Below are 16756 nucleotides of genomic sequence, written 5' to 3'. Positions count from 1 at the left end.
CCTGTGTAAATGCACTCAACTGTCTTACGAAGAGACACCTAACAGCTAGGCAATCTCTCCCCAGTTTTAAAACACAGCGCAACCTGCGGAGTGAGGGGTATGGCTCCACAGGTTGTGATGGAGGGTCCTCCAGGGCAGGGGGCAATGGAAAGCCGGTGGTCGCGGGTCAGTCCCCTCAGAGTCCGGCCGGGCTGGCCAGCCTCGGGGTGGGCTCGGGGAGAGACTGAGGGGCTCAGAGCCCCGTTCACGTGTGTCCGTCAGGAGCAAGCCACGTTTATGTCACACTCACGGCAGCGAATTTGGATTTTGGGGTGTCTCATTCCATTTGATTTGGGGAGGTCAGGGCAGAGGAGTTTGCGACCACAGAAAACTGAGTGAATAATTCACCTTTGTCATTTATGGTGGGAGGTGCTTTCCGTATGGGACAGGGGACAGTCCTCCATGTGACCTAGTAAGAGTCCTGGAGTTGCCCTGGGCCAGCTGAGGAGCTGGACCCCCAAGCCTGAGACCTGGCTCGGCATCTGGAAGGACACCCAGACCTGAAGTGACCCTTGTCATGGCGACACTCTCGGCTCAGGACCTGCAGGGCTCAGCTCAGCCCTCTGGTTGTGCCTGTGCCCAGCTGACACCTGCTCGGCCTCCACCCTGTGGCCAGTCCTGTTGCCCAATTCTCCAGGCTATGCTGGCTGTGCTTAGCTGCTGGCCTCAGAGTGGCTGCCATGGCCAAGGGCCATGTCTGCTGTGGCAAGGGGGTGGCCGGGCGTGGTGCCCACTGGGTTACGTACCCCAGGAGCCCCTGACACAGTTGCCCTCAGCCCAGGGCTAGGTGGGGCATGCTGTCTCAGAAGGGGTGTGTGTCCAGCATCGTCCAGCATCGAGGGGAAGAGGATTAAAACTCAAGTTCTAGTCTCCAGCCTGACACTGAGGGCTCCCGAGCGAAACCTCTCAGCCCAGAGGGTATGTCTCTTGGGCTGCAATGGTGTCCCCTCAGCTTCCTTCTTGTCTCTGTGGGCGTCACCTCACCCACAAACAGGCTGCCTTCACGGAACCCACAGAGCATGTGCAGGAGGCGTTTGCAGCCTGTCTCCCTTCTCAGTGGCCAAATGCCACCGGCTTGCATGTCTGAGGCACCCTCGCTCCTCCACCTCCTTCCCATTCTGTAGTCCAGGCAGGGTGGCAGTGGGACTGCTGGGCTTTCTGGCGTGCCCTGGTCCTCTGGTCAAGTTCAAAGGACAAAACAAAATTTTGTCCAAGTTGTATTAGTTTCCTATGACAAAGCACCACAAACTGAGGGGCTGAAAACGATAGAAACTTAGTCTGTCACAGTTCTGGAGGCCACGAGTCTGAAATCAAGGTATCGGTAAGGCCTCACCCCGCCAAAGGCTCTGGGGGGAAGTGTGTCCCCCCGCCTCTCCCAGCCTCAGCTGGCTGCTGGCTGTCCTTGGGGTTCCCTAGATTGTAGTGACATCACCCTGATCTCTGCCTCCGTCTTCCCTACCCCCCCCAACCCCCTTGTGTGTGTCCACATGTCCCCTTTTTAAAAGGACGCAGGTCATATTGGAGCAGCGCCACCCTACTCCAGTATGATCTCACCTTAACTCATTACACCTGTAACAACCCTATTTACAAATGAAGTCACCTTCACAGGTACGGGGGGCTGGGACTTCAACATGTGACTTTGGGGGACACAGCTCAACCCACAACCACCCCAATTTTAGAGCACATGGGAGGAAACCAACCAGGCCCGAGAGACAAGCCGTCATCTACAGACGCCCCTGTGGGGCAGGGTGAGCCCCCAGGCTCCTCTGAGTAATTCAGGCCTCTTCTGTGCTCCCCCAAAAGCATGTTTTAGAGCTCATGGCGCCATAATCCAAAAGGAAGGCTCCCGATGCCCTAACCAGTCTTAGAGGCGACATTCTCAGCAGACAGTTTTCACAGCATCCCATGTAGGTGAGAGATGAGTAACTGTGGCTCTTCAGTCACAAACAGAACAGGAAGAAAGTCCCCAGCATCGCTGGCAGCACAGAGAGGACCCGTCCCAGTCTCCACAGGGCCCTGGTCCAGGAGCCCAGCAGCCCCTTCTGTGCCCGAAAGGACAGCCCTTCCCTTGTCTTCATGGGGAAATAAACCCCGATGGAGAGCAAGAGCCCTGTGCGCTGCCCCTTCTGTCTGTGCTGATGGAGGGCCCCACTGTCATCATACAGGAGCGCCATGAAGCATTTTAGGTCCCTGGGGCCAGGCTTGTTCCATGTGACTTCCCTGGAGTGCCAGGGAGAGGTGGCACCTGTGAGCAGCTCTTTCCAGAGGTGTCAAGCCCCTGGGCACGCAGAGAGAACAAAGGTGCCTGGACGGTTGAGCCCCACCGTGTACCCCCCCAGTGGCTAATGAGCGAGCACACCACGCACCAACAGCACCCACGGCAGCCCCGGCCAAGGGTTTGCATGCCCCAGACAGCCTTTGCCTCTCCAGGAGTAGCTAAAACGGATAGCCGTCAGGCCTGGGGGCGCTCAGAGACACCCCCAGGACAGGCTGCGCTACCCTGAGACACACGGATTTTTTTCTCCCATGAGGAAAGAGGTCCAGTTCCCTGCTCGAGTTGAGGGCACAGGGTGGAGCTTGCTGGCTGACTTCTGGTGGGGAGGCTGCAGGAATGTGGTGGCATCTGAGGGCTCTGGGGGTCTGTAGCCTCACTTCATCCCAAACAAATGGCTTTGACCGCTGGACTGAGCCAGGGGAGGGGAGGCTGGGAGCCCAGGAAATGAAAGCAAAAATGAGCCCTAAATAAAAGGAAAAGAAAAGGCACCATGCCAGCTGCTCTGTCAGCTGGAGGGTGCTGGTTCCCATGGCAACAGGGTGCAGAGGGAGCAGGCGGGGCGCCTGGCTGAGGTGGGGAGGCCCTGGCAGGAGTCGCCGGGCACCCAGCAGATGCTCCCAGCACTGGGATTTTGGAGGAAGCTGCTGGATTCCAGCACTCAAACCATCTTGCGTGGTGAAGGCTTCCACAGCCCTCCTGGGAAAGGCACACAACTTACCTAGCCAGCACGTGCATGGATGTTTCTGCAGAAGAGGTTAAAAGCAGAAAAGAGGTCATGATGATGCTATCTGTTGTCTTAAGTGCACAGACCAAGTTCATCGTCGCTCAGAAATGTGTAAATGGGATTTCTCGGTTACAGGATGACAGTGGCAGTCATTTGGTTGGTACCTTTTATTGGTCCATTTTGGACTGTTTTGTTAAATCCCCACACTCATGGGAAGCTGTCCCTAGCAACTCTGATGGTTTTGACAAGTGTCTGGCTGAGGGAGGAATAGCAGCGTGCCCTGAAAATAACACTGAAGGCTCTCTTCAAAAAGGAAATCGATTTATTATTCTGAGTTTGCAGGTAGCACAGCCTCCTTGTAAAACCATCAGACGGTACTGAATCGTCAGTAATGGCAGCAGCAGAACACCCCCAGGTGAAATGTGGGCACTGAGCTTTCCAGGTGATTCTTTGTGTATAGGTGTCTAGTTTTGGAAAACAACTAAGAAATACTGTGTTGTCATCTTTTTTCACTTACAGTATTCTGAGCCATAAATGGATCGAACTTTAACCCACCTCCAGCTTTTTCCAGAAGGCCAGTCTAGCACTCACTTTTCACCCACCAAATGTGTTCTTTTTACCTAGTGCTTTGGTAAATATTTAGCATTCCCTTTCAGTACATACTGAATGCAACGTTTCTTTCTCCCTTTTCACCTAAAATTCCCTCACTTCACATTATAGTCACGATCACACAGCAGGTCTTTCTTGTCAATGAATCGTAATGGTTTAAATTAGTTCCCACTTGGGGACATTTAGGTGGCTTCTCATTGGGTTCGGTGTTTTTGCAACGACAGATAACGCGGTGGTGAATACTTTTGTGCATTGAGCTGTTTGCTCGTGCCTCATTCTTATCTTAAATTCCCCAGAGTAGATGCACGGGCTTAAAGAATATGAATTCTTTATGGCTGTTACTATAGATGGTATTAAATGGCTCTCCCAGAAGGTGGAGCGTCATTAACAAAACCACACGCACTTCTGCTGCGCGCCAGCCAGGGAATCTCAAACAAGGGGGTGCAGACCCCTCCGTCGTGCTCCCCATCACAGGGAGGATGGAGAGAATGTTCACATCCAAGAAAGTTAAGGTCCCCAGTGGGGAGGGGGCCGTGGAATGGCCAGATCTCCTGGGACAGCCCCCTACGTCGGGGCCCCAGGTACGATCCCACAGCCAGCACACTCTGCCCAATATCAGAAGGTGGCTTTCCCGCCAGGACACACCTGGCTCCTTTGGGTCTGTTCTTACATGGGACACCTTGACATTGAGTGGTGACAGAAACAGAGCCAGATAGCAAATGCATCTGTCAACATGTATGCAATGGGGAACATGGGGGACGCCCCGAAAGCCCGTCCTGGTGACCAGATGGCTGATATGCTGCAGCCATCCCCAGGAGCACTGGAGGAGGGTTTGTTTTTAACGAAACTGAGCTCTGGGAAGCTACGCCCAGTGAGTTTGGGGTGTATGAATTGAACAAAACAAGTTGCAACAGAATGAGTTCGTACAATTCTGTCTTTGTTTAAAAGTACGAGGGGGCCGTTCGTGTATGTCCACGCCCAGGAAATTCTGGAAGATTCCCCAGACTTAACAGGAGCTATTTCCAGGATGTGAGATTTAAAGGAAAGAAGTGGAAGTGGGGACTTGATTTTTTTTTTTAATTTTACTTTATCTACTCCGGAGCTATTTGAATTTTTTTTAGAATGAAAATGTTTTACTTGTATCATTAAAAAACAAAAGATTTTTAGACGCTTACCTGTGCTGAAGATGGCATGTTTCCAAGAACCAAATATTATCTTCGGAGATGCAGCAGGGTCCCTGGGGGGTTAGCAATGAGACGTCACCGGCTTTACGACTTATTCTCCCATAACAGATAAGACCAAAGGAGTGTGTGGGTTTGGCTTGGGGTTTTTTGTTCGTTTGTTTTTCTCTGCGGAGGTCCCCACAGTCCCCTGCCCACGCGGGCACCAAGTCGGAAGGGGCAGCGCCAGGCTAATCTTTGCTTTTCCCCTGTAGGACCAGCTGTCCCTGTAAGTACAGTTTCTTGGATAACAACAAGAAGTTGACTCCTCGGCGAGATGTCCCCACGTACCCCAAGGTGAGATGAAATTGGGCCTCCAAAGAAACAGCAGCTCCTATCCACACGCCCAGGGCACAGGCCCCTCACCCCCTCACCCCCCACCTCCTGGCCGGGCGCCTGCTGTCCGCATGTTTGCAGAAACAGCTCCCACCCCATCCCTGGGCTGTGGAACAAGCTTGTTATGCTTCCCTGTTATTCTTAGGCAGAATATTCTTCTCTTTGACATTTGTTTAGCAAAAGTGGTCCCAGAACATAGCTTACTGGGCCAGGAGATAATAGCTACACTTTTAAGTACGTGTTTAACAATCTGCTTCATTAGCTCTCCTGTCCTGAGCAGTACACAATAATTATGAGACATTTTTCTTTTCTGTCACAAAAGATTTGTTACAAGAGACTCCGGGCCGTTGTTAAAGCAGCAATGCCCTGGGAATTCGGGGGTGGGGGGGCCCTCAAACAACTACAGAAGAAGGGCCGCCTGCCTGGACAGTGCCGTCCCTTGGCGAGTGAGCAGAACCTTGGCCGCTGATTTGCAGCACTCTTGAACGAAACCCCAGTGGCCGGGGTCCCACACTTTGTCCCAGGTTTTCAGATGGACACTCGTGCCTTTCCCGTAGGAAAACGTGACCCAAATCTCTCTTGATTTGGCCCCAGGAGTCACAAGGCCCAGCCTAGGTCCAAAATAACAGGTGTCAGTCCTCTATTGCAGTTCCTTTCTAAAAAATAAATACACAGAAAGACCTGGGCGGTGACAATATCTAATCCTGAAACATCGTGACTGTTTTATGCCTAAACCGCAGCTTGTTTCCTGTCAGGATTTAACTCAAACTCTGCTGCCCCCTAGAACCCGCCTGGGCCCTTCAGCCCCCTCAGCAAGCTGTGCTGTTTGCGCCCACAGCCAAGCCAGGGATGGGTTCCCCAAAAAAGAAACTCCCCATCGCTTCTGAAGCAGTATTAGCATGTATACCAAGTTAAATTTTTCCCTTGACTTCACTTCATTGTATTTGTTTTCAATGTAATTTACACGGGGTAGTTCACCTTCTGTAGGTCAGTGTGCTGTGAACTTTGGCAAATGTGTACAGTCACGTAACAGATGCCACAAGGAAGAGGTGGGGCTCTTCTGTTACACCACAGCCTTTCCTCGTGCCTGTGCTCTCACCTGCGTCAGGCGACCATGGATGGAGGCCCATGCCTAGAGCTTGCCCTTTCCAGAATTCTTGGAGGTGCCCTTGAGAGGGAACAGGGGAAAGTGGAGAGAACCTCCACTGAGCACGTGAGGTTGCCAGCTCTGTCTCAGCACAGAGGCCCCGCCCCAGAGCCTGGCTCACGCTGCCTCCTGCCCTTTCCACCCAGTACCTGCTCTCGCCGGAGACCATAGAGGCCCTGCGCAAGCCGACCTTCGATGTGTGGCTTTGGGAGCCCAACGAGGTGAGTGCAGGGCCTCCCCCATTCCAGCACCGCTGAGCCTGATGCGAGTGCCCCTGTCGCCCTTTCCCGTGACTTTCTCCTCTCTGTTCTTTCTGGTTTTTTAAACTTGATTCTCCAGGTTTTAGTTAAACTGGCTCTTAACTAAAGTCAGGGCGGCCCAGGAGACGTAACTCAGGAAGGGCTTGTCAGGAGCAGGCGGCCAAGTGCTGGGGCCGGGAACCCCGGTTGGCACTAACCCCCCCACAGAGCACCCTCTGCAGAGAGTGTTGTGAGTCCCCAGGGGGCATCTGCTGACCCCAAACATACCCTCTCAGGTGGCCAACTGCTGTGCCCACAGACCCCCCATGCTGTGGAGAAATATCTCCCCAGAAATGGGCTTTGATGGAGAGTCGTGCTGGGAGAGGCAGCTGCGTGGCCCGACACACACAGGATCTGGGGCTACAAGGCATTTCCTGCAGCTAGCGACTGCTGGAAAATTTCCACCTTGCTGAGAAAGCACAAAGAAGGAAATTCTGTTTGTTTGTTTGTTTGGTCTAGTGACCTAATTGTATCAGTCGTAACCCTGTCTATCCGAACCCCAAGAAAACAAAAAGTCCCTCATCGTGGACATCAGACCACCAAAATCTACAGACTCTTTCCAGCTTTTTGGAAACACAGACGTGCGGCAAGGCTGCCCACCCACCTGGACGAGAGGAGAACGGTGACATCCCTGCAGATGGCGGGAGTGGGGACTGTGCACGCTGAGCATCCACCGGCAAGGTCACAGTCATGGGCATCTGGGGCCAGCAGTGTCCTGAGTGAACCGCACTCATGCTGTCATTCACGCTCTCCAGCGAGGGAACGCACTGATCCCGCCTCCACCCCTCCCCCGCCACCCTGAGAAGAGCTGGCCTGTGTCTGCGGGATTGTCCCATGGCCAGCATTGAACCAGATGACACGTGTTCCAAAATCTCCAGCCACCAAGTAGCGTGCAGGAGGGGAGCGTGGATACTACGGAGCAGGAGGCATTTGCAGTGCAGCCATCACCTGCAGATCAATGCACGGTCGGTAAAGGACGGGGTGTGGGAGGCAGCGTGACCCGGACGGACGAGAAGTAGCGCTTCGAAACATATGACCACCTCTGGTCTCAGCAGCCCCACTGGACACGGGCCCCAGGCTGGCCTGTCCACGGGCAAGTGGACTCAACAGAGTGGCTTAGCACTTTCTGCTTCCAGCAAGTGGACAAGCACCACCACTGGAGACATCTGGAAAAATCACTCCCCGACTTCGTTTTGACTTCAGCCCCCTGGTGACAAAGCACCTGCGAGGCAGCGGGCACCCCCTGCCGTTGCTGTCTCCTCTGGGCACTCCCCTGCCGTTGCTGTCTCCTCTGGGCACTCCCCTGCCGTTGCTGTCTCCTCTGGGCACTGGGCTTTGTGCCCTCACGTTGAAAAGTTGGAGGCCTCGTGCATTCACAGTGAGAAGGCCGCCTCCCTGCCCTCCAACACATGGGGTGTAGGTGGCACAGCCATCAGGGCCAGTGAGAGAGGAGCAAGCCAGTCCCTGCAGGCGGGGTCGGCCTCTGGGTGGCTGTCTCCCGGCCTGGGGCTTCTTCCCCCAGCACATCTCAACGGCACTGACAAACTGGGGAGGGGTCCTGTTGCTCCCAGAAAGTATCCAGCTGCTTGAGGTGACAGACCAGAGCAGAAACCCCGGGCTCTGGCAAATCTGGGGATGCCATGAATTTTAGACCATGGATGGAAAAGATGAACAACGAAGGTCATACCTGAAAACTTCAACAGCCAACCTGGCCCCCCAAAACAGCATGTGGCCGCCCACAAAGCAGCTCACTCCCTGAAGCCGTTGGCCCCTGGTGGTGGTGGTTCCCTTCTCTCCCTCCCAGCAGGGGTGCTGTGTGCCCAGCATCACGGGGCCCAGCCCCATTTCCCCCATCACAGGCCAGGAGTCGATGACTTCACGCTGCCCTCATCCCGGTCAGAGCCCACCCCGGGGCTGGGAAGAGCCGCTCTCCTGAGCACCAGGCGTCCAGGCTGGGCCTCCTGCTCTTCACCTGCACCCTCCACACTCCCCATAGTCCTGCCTCCCGAGCGGGAGCCGCTGCAGTGTCGGGGCGGCCAGGGCGGGAACAGATGCAGACACATCAGCCCTGCCCCAGACCTGGCACCGATGTCGCAAAAGTGGCACCAGATGGTTTCGTCTGCCTGTCATCTCCAGCTCTTGACTCCGATTTCACAGCAGACATTTCATTCAGCTCATCGGCGTTGCTCCGAGCAGTAGCACATGGCTGGGGGGGCGGGGGGCGGGGGCGACAGGCTGCAGCCCTCTGGTCCTGAGAAGCTGCCCTGCCTGGCAGGCACTAGACAGCTGGCGGATGTGCCAGAGGCAGGCACGGGGGTGTGGCCCCGGGGGGAGGGGCGCTCGCTGATGTCATGCCCGGCACCCCCAGGGGACCTCTCAATTGTCCCTGCTTTGCAGATCTCCGTGCCTCTGGGCTCTCTCCAAGACATGCTTTCCCAGAGAGCCAAACTTTGTCAAGCTCTCGTCGATTAAAAATCATTTAATCTTTCTTCCCTAGTTTAATTAGCTCCAAAGCTCTGAGCAGTATTTAAATAGATCACAGCAGTGACAATAAATCCTCTCTGGGACTGAAAACAAAAATCTATTTCAAGTTGAGCAGGGGTTTCTTTAGAAGACAGTCAGTGAAATCAGGTTTGGGAAACCAGAACGGGTGTATCTTTGGGACACCACAGGTAACACATTAAAAGGTGTCTCAGGTCCCAGCAGGCCCCAAAGGGGCACAGTGAGGCGAGTCTGAGAGGTTAATTGTCAGAGCCCATTTGTGCCCTGGGCTCAGGGAAGTGGGGGCCGGCCTTTCTGCCTGTGAGATGCCATTCTCAGGTCTGCATTGGAGGGACCGCGTCCCAGAACCTCAGCTGTGATGCTGACCCACTGAGGCTGTCTCGTGTGTGGAAATAAACCATTCCTGACACGGTCCTTTGGGCACAGTGTCCCCTCTCACCCAGTGCCTCACTGTGCATTGCCCAGAATTCCGTTGCCTTCTGAACCCCTGCTGCTCTTTCAGGCCCCACATCCTGAATCCCCCAGGCAACAGGCTTCACTCTCAGGGACCCCGGGAGGGGAGGTTCATCCTCTGGAGACCGGCCCGAAAAGCTGCCCACCTGCCCCGTGGGCATCTCTGGGATGGCGGTGGCCCCGTGAGCCACGCACTGTTGGTCATGCCCTGCTCCTGTGCCTGCAGATGCTGAGCTGCCTGGAGCACATGTACCACGACCTCGGCCTGGTCAGGGACTTCGGCATGAACCCCGTCACGCTCAAGCGGTGGCTGGTAAGTGCAGGCCCCGCTGGCCCCCGTCAGACACACTTCCGTCCAGTGACAGGGGAGTGACCATCTGGGCACCTTCCTGAAGGTGCTGGGCCTCCATGAGAGGTCCCCCAGGACGGCCAGCCAGTCTGTCCCCACCACACACTCCGCCCCTGCGCCCCTGCTCTGGTGAGCAAGAACATGGCGAGGACCAGGGAGGGACAAGTGAAGCAGTGTGCTCTAAAGCAGCAGCGTGTGTAAGTGTGTATCTGTGTGCGTGCATGTGTGTGTGTGTGCATGTATGAGTGCACGTGTGTGCGTGTTTGTGGGGCTGTACATGTGTGTGTTCATGTGTGTATTCATGTGTGCATTCTGTGTGTACATGTCTGCATGCATGTGAGTGCACGTGTGTAGGTTTTGAGGAGTACACATATTTGCGTGTACATGAGTGTGTACATGTGGGGAGGTGTATGAGTGTGTACGTGTGTGCATGTTTGTGGGGTGTACACGTGTGAGCGTGTATGAGTGAGTGTGTGCATGTGGGGAAGTGTATGTGTGTGTGAGTGTGTGTTTAGCAGCAGATCTTTTTTCTAAACAAAATATTGCTCAGAACCAAACATTAAAAGCCTGTTGAAGGTTTGGTGGTGACTGGAGACACAGGACCCCTCACATAATGCCCCCCAGCTCACCCCCCAGCTTCATGTCCCTGGCTCCTCAGACGCCCTCTGGGGGCAGCTAAGGCCTCGAGCCCAGGGTGAAGCCTGGAGGAGCCCTTCCCCACCCCTGCCCCCGGGGCCACCGTGTAGCCACCTCGTCCTGACCTGCAGCAACACACAAGTGTTCTTGGCCTCGGGTTTGGACGAGGATGGGGCAGGGAGCGCCCGAAACAGCTAGCGAGGTGTCCTGGGAGCTTGGAGAGGGGGTGGGCAGCAGCGCCCACACTGGCAACCCTCTGTCTCGCAGCTCTGCGTGCACGACAATTACCGGCACAACCCTTTCCACAACTTCCGGCACTGCTTCTGCGTCACGCAGATGATGTACAGCATGATCTGGCTGTGCGGGCTCCAGGTGGGTCTCCGCGCGGGCGCAGCCCTGGGACCCCCCCCCCCCCCCCCCCCCCCCGAGCCACCTCAGCCTGTGTAGTCTGTGCCGCCCCACAGCCAGGCTCCTCCTCCCCCCACCCCAGAGCGCGCAGCGCGGGTCGGGTCCTCTCCCACCAGGCGGGGGGCTGGAGGGGCGGCGCCCTGCCACATCACTCACCTCCCACCACCCCACCCTCTCTCTGACCCAGGAGAAGTTCTCCCAGATGGATATCTTAATCCTCATGACTGCAGCCATCTGCCACGACCTGGACCATCCAGGGTACAACAACACGTACGTGCACAGTGTATTTTCCTTGTAAATGACACTCGGTTCAACTCAACACCCAGCCCAGTCCCACGTCGGAGCTGTCAGCAGACGCCTCCGAGCCCCCTGCACCACCTCCTAGGACACAGCTCCCCACTTCGGGGCTCTGTCCAGGGCCTCCGGCCTCCGCAGGCCAGGACCCTTCAACATAACCATACCCTCGTCTGTCTGGCTCCAGGCTGCACATCTGTGGGCAGAGCCCTGGGGTACTAGAGCCTCCCTGTCCCTGAGGCAGGGCCTGGTGCCTGCGTGTGGACAGGTCAGCAGGCAGCCTCCCCAGCCTGTGCCCAACAGGAGCGAGTCAGGGCTAGGACTGAGCAGGCATGGGAGAGGCCCACGGCCAGCCATGGGGCTTTGCTGGAAGGCTGACCCACTCCCACCTGGAGGGGGGTGCAGGGGAGGTGGCGAAGGCACAGCGTTCCACCCCACCTAACTGCCAAAGTCCCGGCTGTGTGGCATTGGTTTGTGTGCCTAGTGACGCATCGCTTCTCTCTACCCAACTTGTGTATTTGTGTATCAAGTTTTACTGTATGCGTCATGACCTGAAATATCCCCGAGAACCTTGCCACCACGTGTCGGGACCAGAGTGGATTCCAAGCTGGGGCAGCCCAAGGGCACCCGTTCCCTCATTGCACAGTCACGGTGACGTGCAGCAAAGGGACCCTGACCACAGCATCTGACATAGAAATGCATCCTGATTTCCCTCCCAAGGGCCTGCCTTTTGCATGCACTGAAATTGTTTGCAAGGTGCCATAACGGAAGGCTGCCCACCTTCAGGGTGCCGTAACAGGGAGAAGTTGAGATTCACTGGTGGTATGTACCCGGTAGGGCTGTGAAAACTTGGGACCATCTAGTTAGAGGGGCAGCAGGGAGCCAGGAGACGTGAGTGTCTGGAACGGGCAGTGCAGTCGCTTCACCAGCCCCACGGCAGCTTGTCCTCCGGCCCCTGCAGGCAGCCCGTACCGCTGGGGCCCCGCGCTTGGGCTCCTGAGGCTCCCCTCCCCCCATCCAGGTACCAGATCAACGCGCGCACGGAGCTGGCCATCCGGTACAACGACATCTCGCCCCTGGAGAACCACCACTGCGCCGTGGCCTTCCAGATCCTCGCACAGCCCGAGTGCAACATCCTCTCCAACCTGCAGCCAGACGGCTTCAAGCAGCTCAGACAGGTGTGCGGGGTGAGGGCGTCTGGCTGCACAGGGAGGGTGTCTGGGGCAGCACGGCCGCCAGAGCACCCCCTCTCTGGGGCTGAGGCTCCCAGCAGCTCCCGGTCACTGCAGTGCCCACCAGGGGTCCTAGGAACCAGCCCTCCTTCCCACCTGCTCCAAGGCCGAGTAGCACCCCAGGAAGAGATGCACGCCCTTGGCGTGAGTACGCGGGACCCACTGCCCAGTACTTCACACACGCACTTGAACTTAACCTTTGAGATCAGTCTTTTCTCCGTCTTGAGGCCCAAGGGGAGAGGCTTCCGGAGGTTAAGTGACTGCCCAGGGAACGCAGACACCCCTGCTGTATCCAACCTAACAGCCCTGACCACTGTCCCCGAGCCCCCAGCTGCTGTCCCCTGTCACTATGACCCAGTCAGCCCCACTTGCTCACTTTACATAAGAAACCTTACTGCTCCTCGCGGCATGTTGGGAGAGGTGAGAGCGGCCGTCTGTCCTGAGGCAGACACTTACAAGTCACCAAAAATAATGCCCTCCTTCCACACAGGAGGTCCCACTGGACACGACTCTGCTCCACCCCTTATGTTTCCAGGGGAGGAAAGATATCAGGGTGATCTCTTGGAAGAATGTAGCGGGTTAAATGGTAGCCCCACAAAAAAAGTATGTCCACCTCCTGCCCCAGACCCTGTGAAGAGGACCTTATTTGGAGAAAGGGTCTTTGCAGTCGCACTTAAGTATGATCTCTTAGACAAGATGAGCTTGGACTATGCAGCTGGGCCGTCCATCCAATGGCAAGTGTCCCTGTAAGAGATAGAAGAGGCAGAGACACAGACACATGGAGGAGAAGGCCAGGTGATGGCAGAGGCAGAGACTGGAGTGATGTGGCCACCAGCCAAGGACCACCTGGGGCCATGAGAAGTGGGCAGAGGCAGGAGGGACCCTCCCCTGGAGCCCATAGAGGGAGCAGGCCCTGCGACACCTTGGTTTCAGACTCCAGAACCATGAGAGAACACCTCTGTGTTCTCCTATGTCACCTAGTCTGCGTGTGGCACTGAGGGCACTTGGACAGGAGCCATCGCAGTGTCTGGGGACCCATATTCGGCCGCTTCACGATGAAGACGTCCCCCATCGGATGTCTCCGTGGCCTCGCTTCAAGATGTACCTCATAAAGGGTCTAGAACCCAGTGCTGGGGAAACCCGTCTCCCCCGGGAGGACTGATAAGCTTCGCTTTATCAGAAGCAGCTTCATAAAGCATCGCTTGTCCAGGCGTCCAGGAAGTTCAGAGCGAAATGCTTAGTCACTGTCACTACTGACTCACACCGATTCCCCTCCCCTTATCTCAGGCTTTCTGGCCTCTCCCCGTGTTTATGGAACCCCACCATCACCACCATGGCTGTTCTGATAGACCCTCAGGAACCTTTCCCTGACGTCGGGAAGGGGGTGCATCCTGACGACCAGTGGCTGCCCAGTGACCAGGAATGTGGCCTGGAGAATCAGAGCAGCTGATGCCCCCTCCGCGTGTGACTCGCCCCCTGGTGGAGCACCTCCCAGCACTGCCCACCGGGAAGGAGGTGCCTCCCGGGAGGAGCAGCCACCCACAGACGGGACTGTCCTTGTGCTATCTGCCATGGGTCACCCAGCACTTGTCCTGCCTCACACATTTTAACGCTAAAATGTGACTTTTTCTGAGGGTAAAATCAGGTGTCCCAATTTTTAATATTTTGTCCTTGAATATTTTGAGGGTGAACTCTTCATGGGCATAAATCCTTCGCTGTTACAGTTAAATCATTACAAGGAAACTGCCCGATTCAAAATGCCAGTCATGGCCCCCCGCCCCCCAAAATACATTTGAAATTATCTTCGTTGACTGATTTGAGTTCTGCATTTGATGCTTGTGGTTTTATTTTCTTGGAAAGGTTGAACATCAAACCCAGCCCAGAGGTGTGTTCCATAAATGTTTGTGGAATAGGTGGGTGGGTGGATGAGTTGTGGGTGGGTGGATGGATGGAAGGAAGGAAGGAAGGAAGGAAGGAAGGAAGGAAGGAAGGATGGATGGATGATGGATGGATGGATGGATGGATAAATTGATAGGTGGATGAGTGGACAGATGGAGATTTGGTTATGGTTTTGAATTATGTTACTTCTTCTAAGCCAATATTCAATTAGCAAGGTAATAAAACATTTATATTTAAAACCCCATTGTCTCCTCCTTTACAACATTGTTACTAGAAGAACGCTATTATATATAATCAGACTTTGATCATTCTCAAGCAGTATATGCACATATAATTACATACAGATTAGATAATAGGAAAAAATACCCATGGAAAAGCGGTCATTGACCTCCAACAAGATCTGGAAGGAACAAACCATATATCTATCCAGATTATGGGTGAGGGAAAGATTTGTCCTTGGCCGAGCCTGCCGTCCACAGGTGACTTGTCCTGACAGGCCTGGGCGTGGCTGCTGCTCCCCCACGGACACAGCACGGCACCCACCTGGGCTGGAACCCCAGCCATCCACTGTCACACTGGCCTGGGCAGGTCCCCAGCCTTTTCAAGTCTCAGTTTCTGTCTTAAAAGTGAGGGCAGTGATTTTGAGGCACACACACAGCGTTGGCACGAGAACGAAATGAAATGAAATGTGCAGAGGACTCAGGACACCGTCGGGGCTCGCTGAGGAATTGTTGGGGTGCTGCCCCGTGTTAACACTTTGCTCTCTCACCGCTCAGGGGATGATCACGTTGATCCTGGCCACTGACATGGCGAGGCACGCAGAGATCGTGGATTCCTTTAAAGAAAAAATGGAGAATTTTGACTACAGCAACGAGGAGCACATGACCCTTGTAAGTAGGTCGGTTTTGCCTCTCCTGGTGGAGAGGGCTGTGCGGTGGGTGAATCCTCCCCTGCAGCTCAGACTGCAAACCAAAAAGCCAAAATCCCTAGCCTGGCCTAGGAGCGAGGGGTCCCTGGAGCGGGTTTCAGTCACCAGTCTTCCGGGAAAGCTGCCTGCAGGCCCCTGTCCTGCTAGAACTCTCCTTCCTTCTCCATTCTCCTTCCCATTCTATTTGAAGGTGATAAGTGGGTGAAAGAAATTCATCTTGTCTGGTTTCCTGAGAATAAAATGGTCTCTTCCTTAATAGCACAGCCCCAAAAATCACACTGAATACCAGCCTCTGGGAGGGCAACTCAGGGACCGAGTGGCCGGGGCCTGAAGCCTTGCTAAAGCTGCCTCCAGGACGGTGGTGCGCTGGCTGGCCCCACACCCGGTGTCGGGGGCAACGTCCCCGAGAGGCCTGCCAGGCAGAGCCCTAAATTGCCCGACTCCTCAGAGGAGACGAGACAGGCCTGGCTCAGTTCCCAGGAAACGATAGGGCAGGGCGAGGAGGGAAGGACTAAAGGGCAGCCGTCTCCTGGAGTTTCGGCTAATGTGCCAGACATTGAGCTGAATACAGCCGTGCTTTGCCAAGTCACGTTCCCCAGCCTATCCCCTCTGGAGGACCAGCCCAGGCAGATTGGGGGCCCACAGTCCATGTGTCCAGGGGCACCTCCACGCTGAGTCAGCCCCAGACCCTGATGGCATCCAACACCTTGACCCCAAACACTGGCAACTCCAGGTGGCAGTCATTGGTGCCTGGAGCGAGGCAAGGCCGCCTGGTGCCAGCCCTCTATAGCCAGTCCCGAAGGCACTCACCTGGCTAGTTCAGGTAGAAGCACTCTGGCCTAACAAGTTGCCATCTGAAAGACCCACTATGTGCCCAACCTCACCAGGCTGAGAGGGAGTCAGTGTCCTGGGAGGACGAGTAATGCACCCAGCTGGGACACAGCACACACAGAAGGTGCTGTGGGGCCACCATCTGGGGCTGGGGTGGCCAGGAAGCTAGAGGAGGGGCAGGGCAGGCCCTGGAAGGACCACACTCATGCATCAGAAGCATCAGAAGCAGGGAAGAGGAGGCCTCTGCAGACAGTGGCTTGGACCGGGGACACAGGCAGAAGGTGCACAGGGACCCGGCAGACAGCCCCGGCTGACACGGGAGCCACCGGGCTTGGGAGCAGACGGCAGAAGCCAATGCCACCTGACATTTGTGCAGTTTCGCTCACTCTGGGCTGGAGGGGGCAGGAGGAGTCCGAGTTCTGCCCAGTGGACTCCCATGGCATCAGGCAGCACTGCGGTTCCATTCCCATGTGAGGGCTGGGGTGCCGAAGCCATGTCCTCCTTGCTTTCACATGAGGGTCCCCTTCACCCTGTATTTCTAACATGTCGCTCAGGGGATCCCAGCACTACCCACC

General features: G+C 55.7%; 1 protein-coding gene across 7 annotated transcripts in view; it reads left to right on the top strand.

Annotated features, from left to right (window-relative positions):
* PDE9A (phosphodiesterase 9A) overlaps positions 1 to 16756 on the top strand; it is a 95674-nt gene that overhangs the window by 67754 nt on the left and 11164 nt on the right. For all 7 annotated transcript variants that reach the window (XM_088794399.1, XM_074324826.2, XM_074324821.2 and 4 more), the window contains 7 exons: positions 5083 to 5164; positions 6497 to 6571; positions 9831 to 9917; positions 10857 to 10961; positions 11185 to 11267; positions 12313 to 12469; positions 15199 to 15312. In XM_088794399.1, coding sequence (XP_088650525.1) covers positions 5083 to 5164; positions 6497 to 6571; positions 9831 to 9917; positions 10857 to 10961; positions 11185 to 11267; positions 12313 to 12469; positions 15199 to 15312 — 703 coding nt within the window. The remainder of the gene's footprint in view (positions 1 to 5082; positions 5165 to 6496; positions 6572 to 9830; positions 9918 to 10856; positions 10962 to 11184; positions 11268 to 12312; positions 12470 to 15198; positions 15313 to 16756) is intronic.

This window comes from Rhinolophus sinicus, chromosome 17 (genome assembly GCF_057876585.1).
Source record: "Rhinolophus sinicus isolate RSI-liver-muscle chromosome 17, RSI-T2T, whole genome shotgun sequence".
Classification (NCBI taxonomy): domain Eukaryota; kingdom Metazoa; phylum Chordata; class Mammalia; order Chiroptera; family Rhinolophidae; genus Rhinolophus; species Rhinolophus sinicus.
The sequence above is the reverse complement of the archived record's forward strand: the minus strand, read 5'-3'. Positions and strand labels throughout refer to the sequence as shown.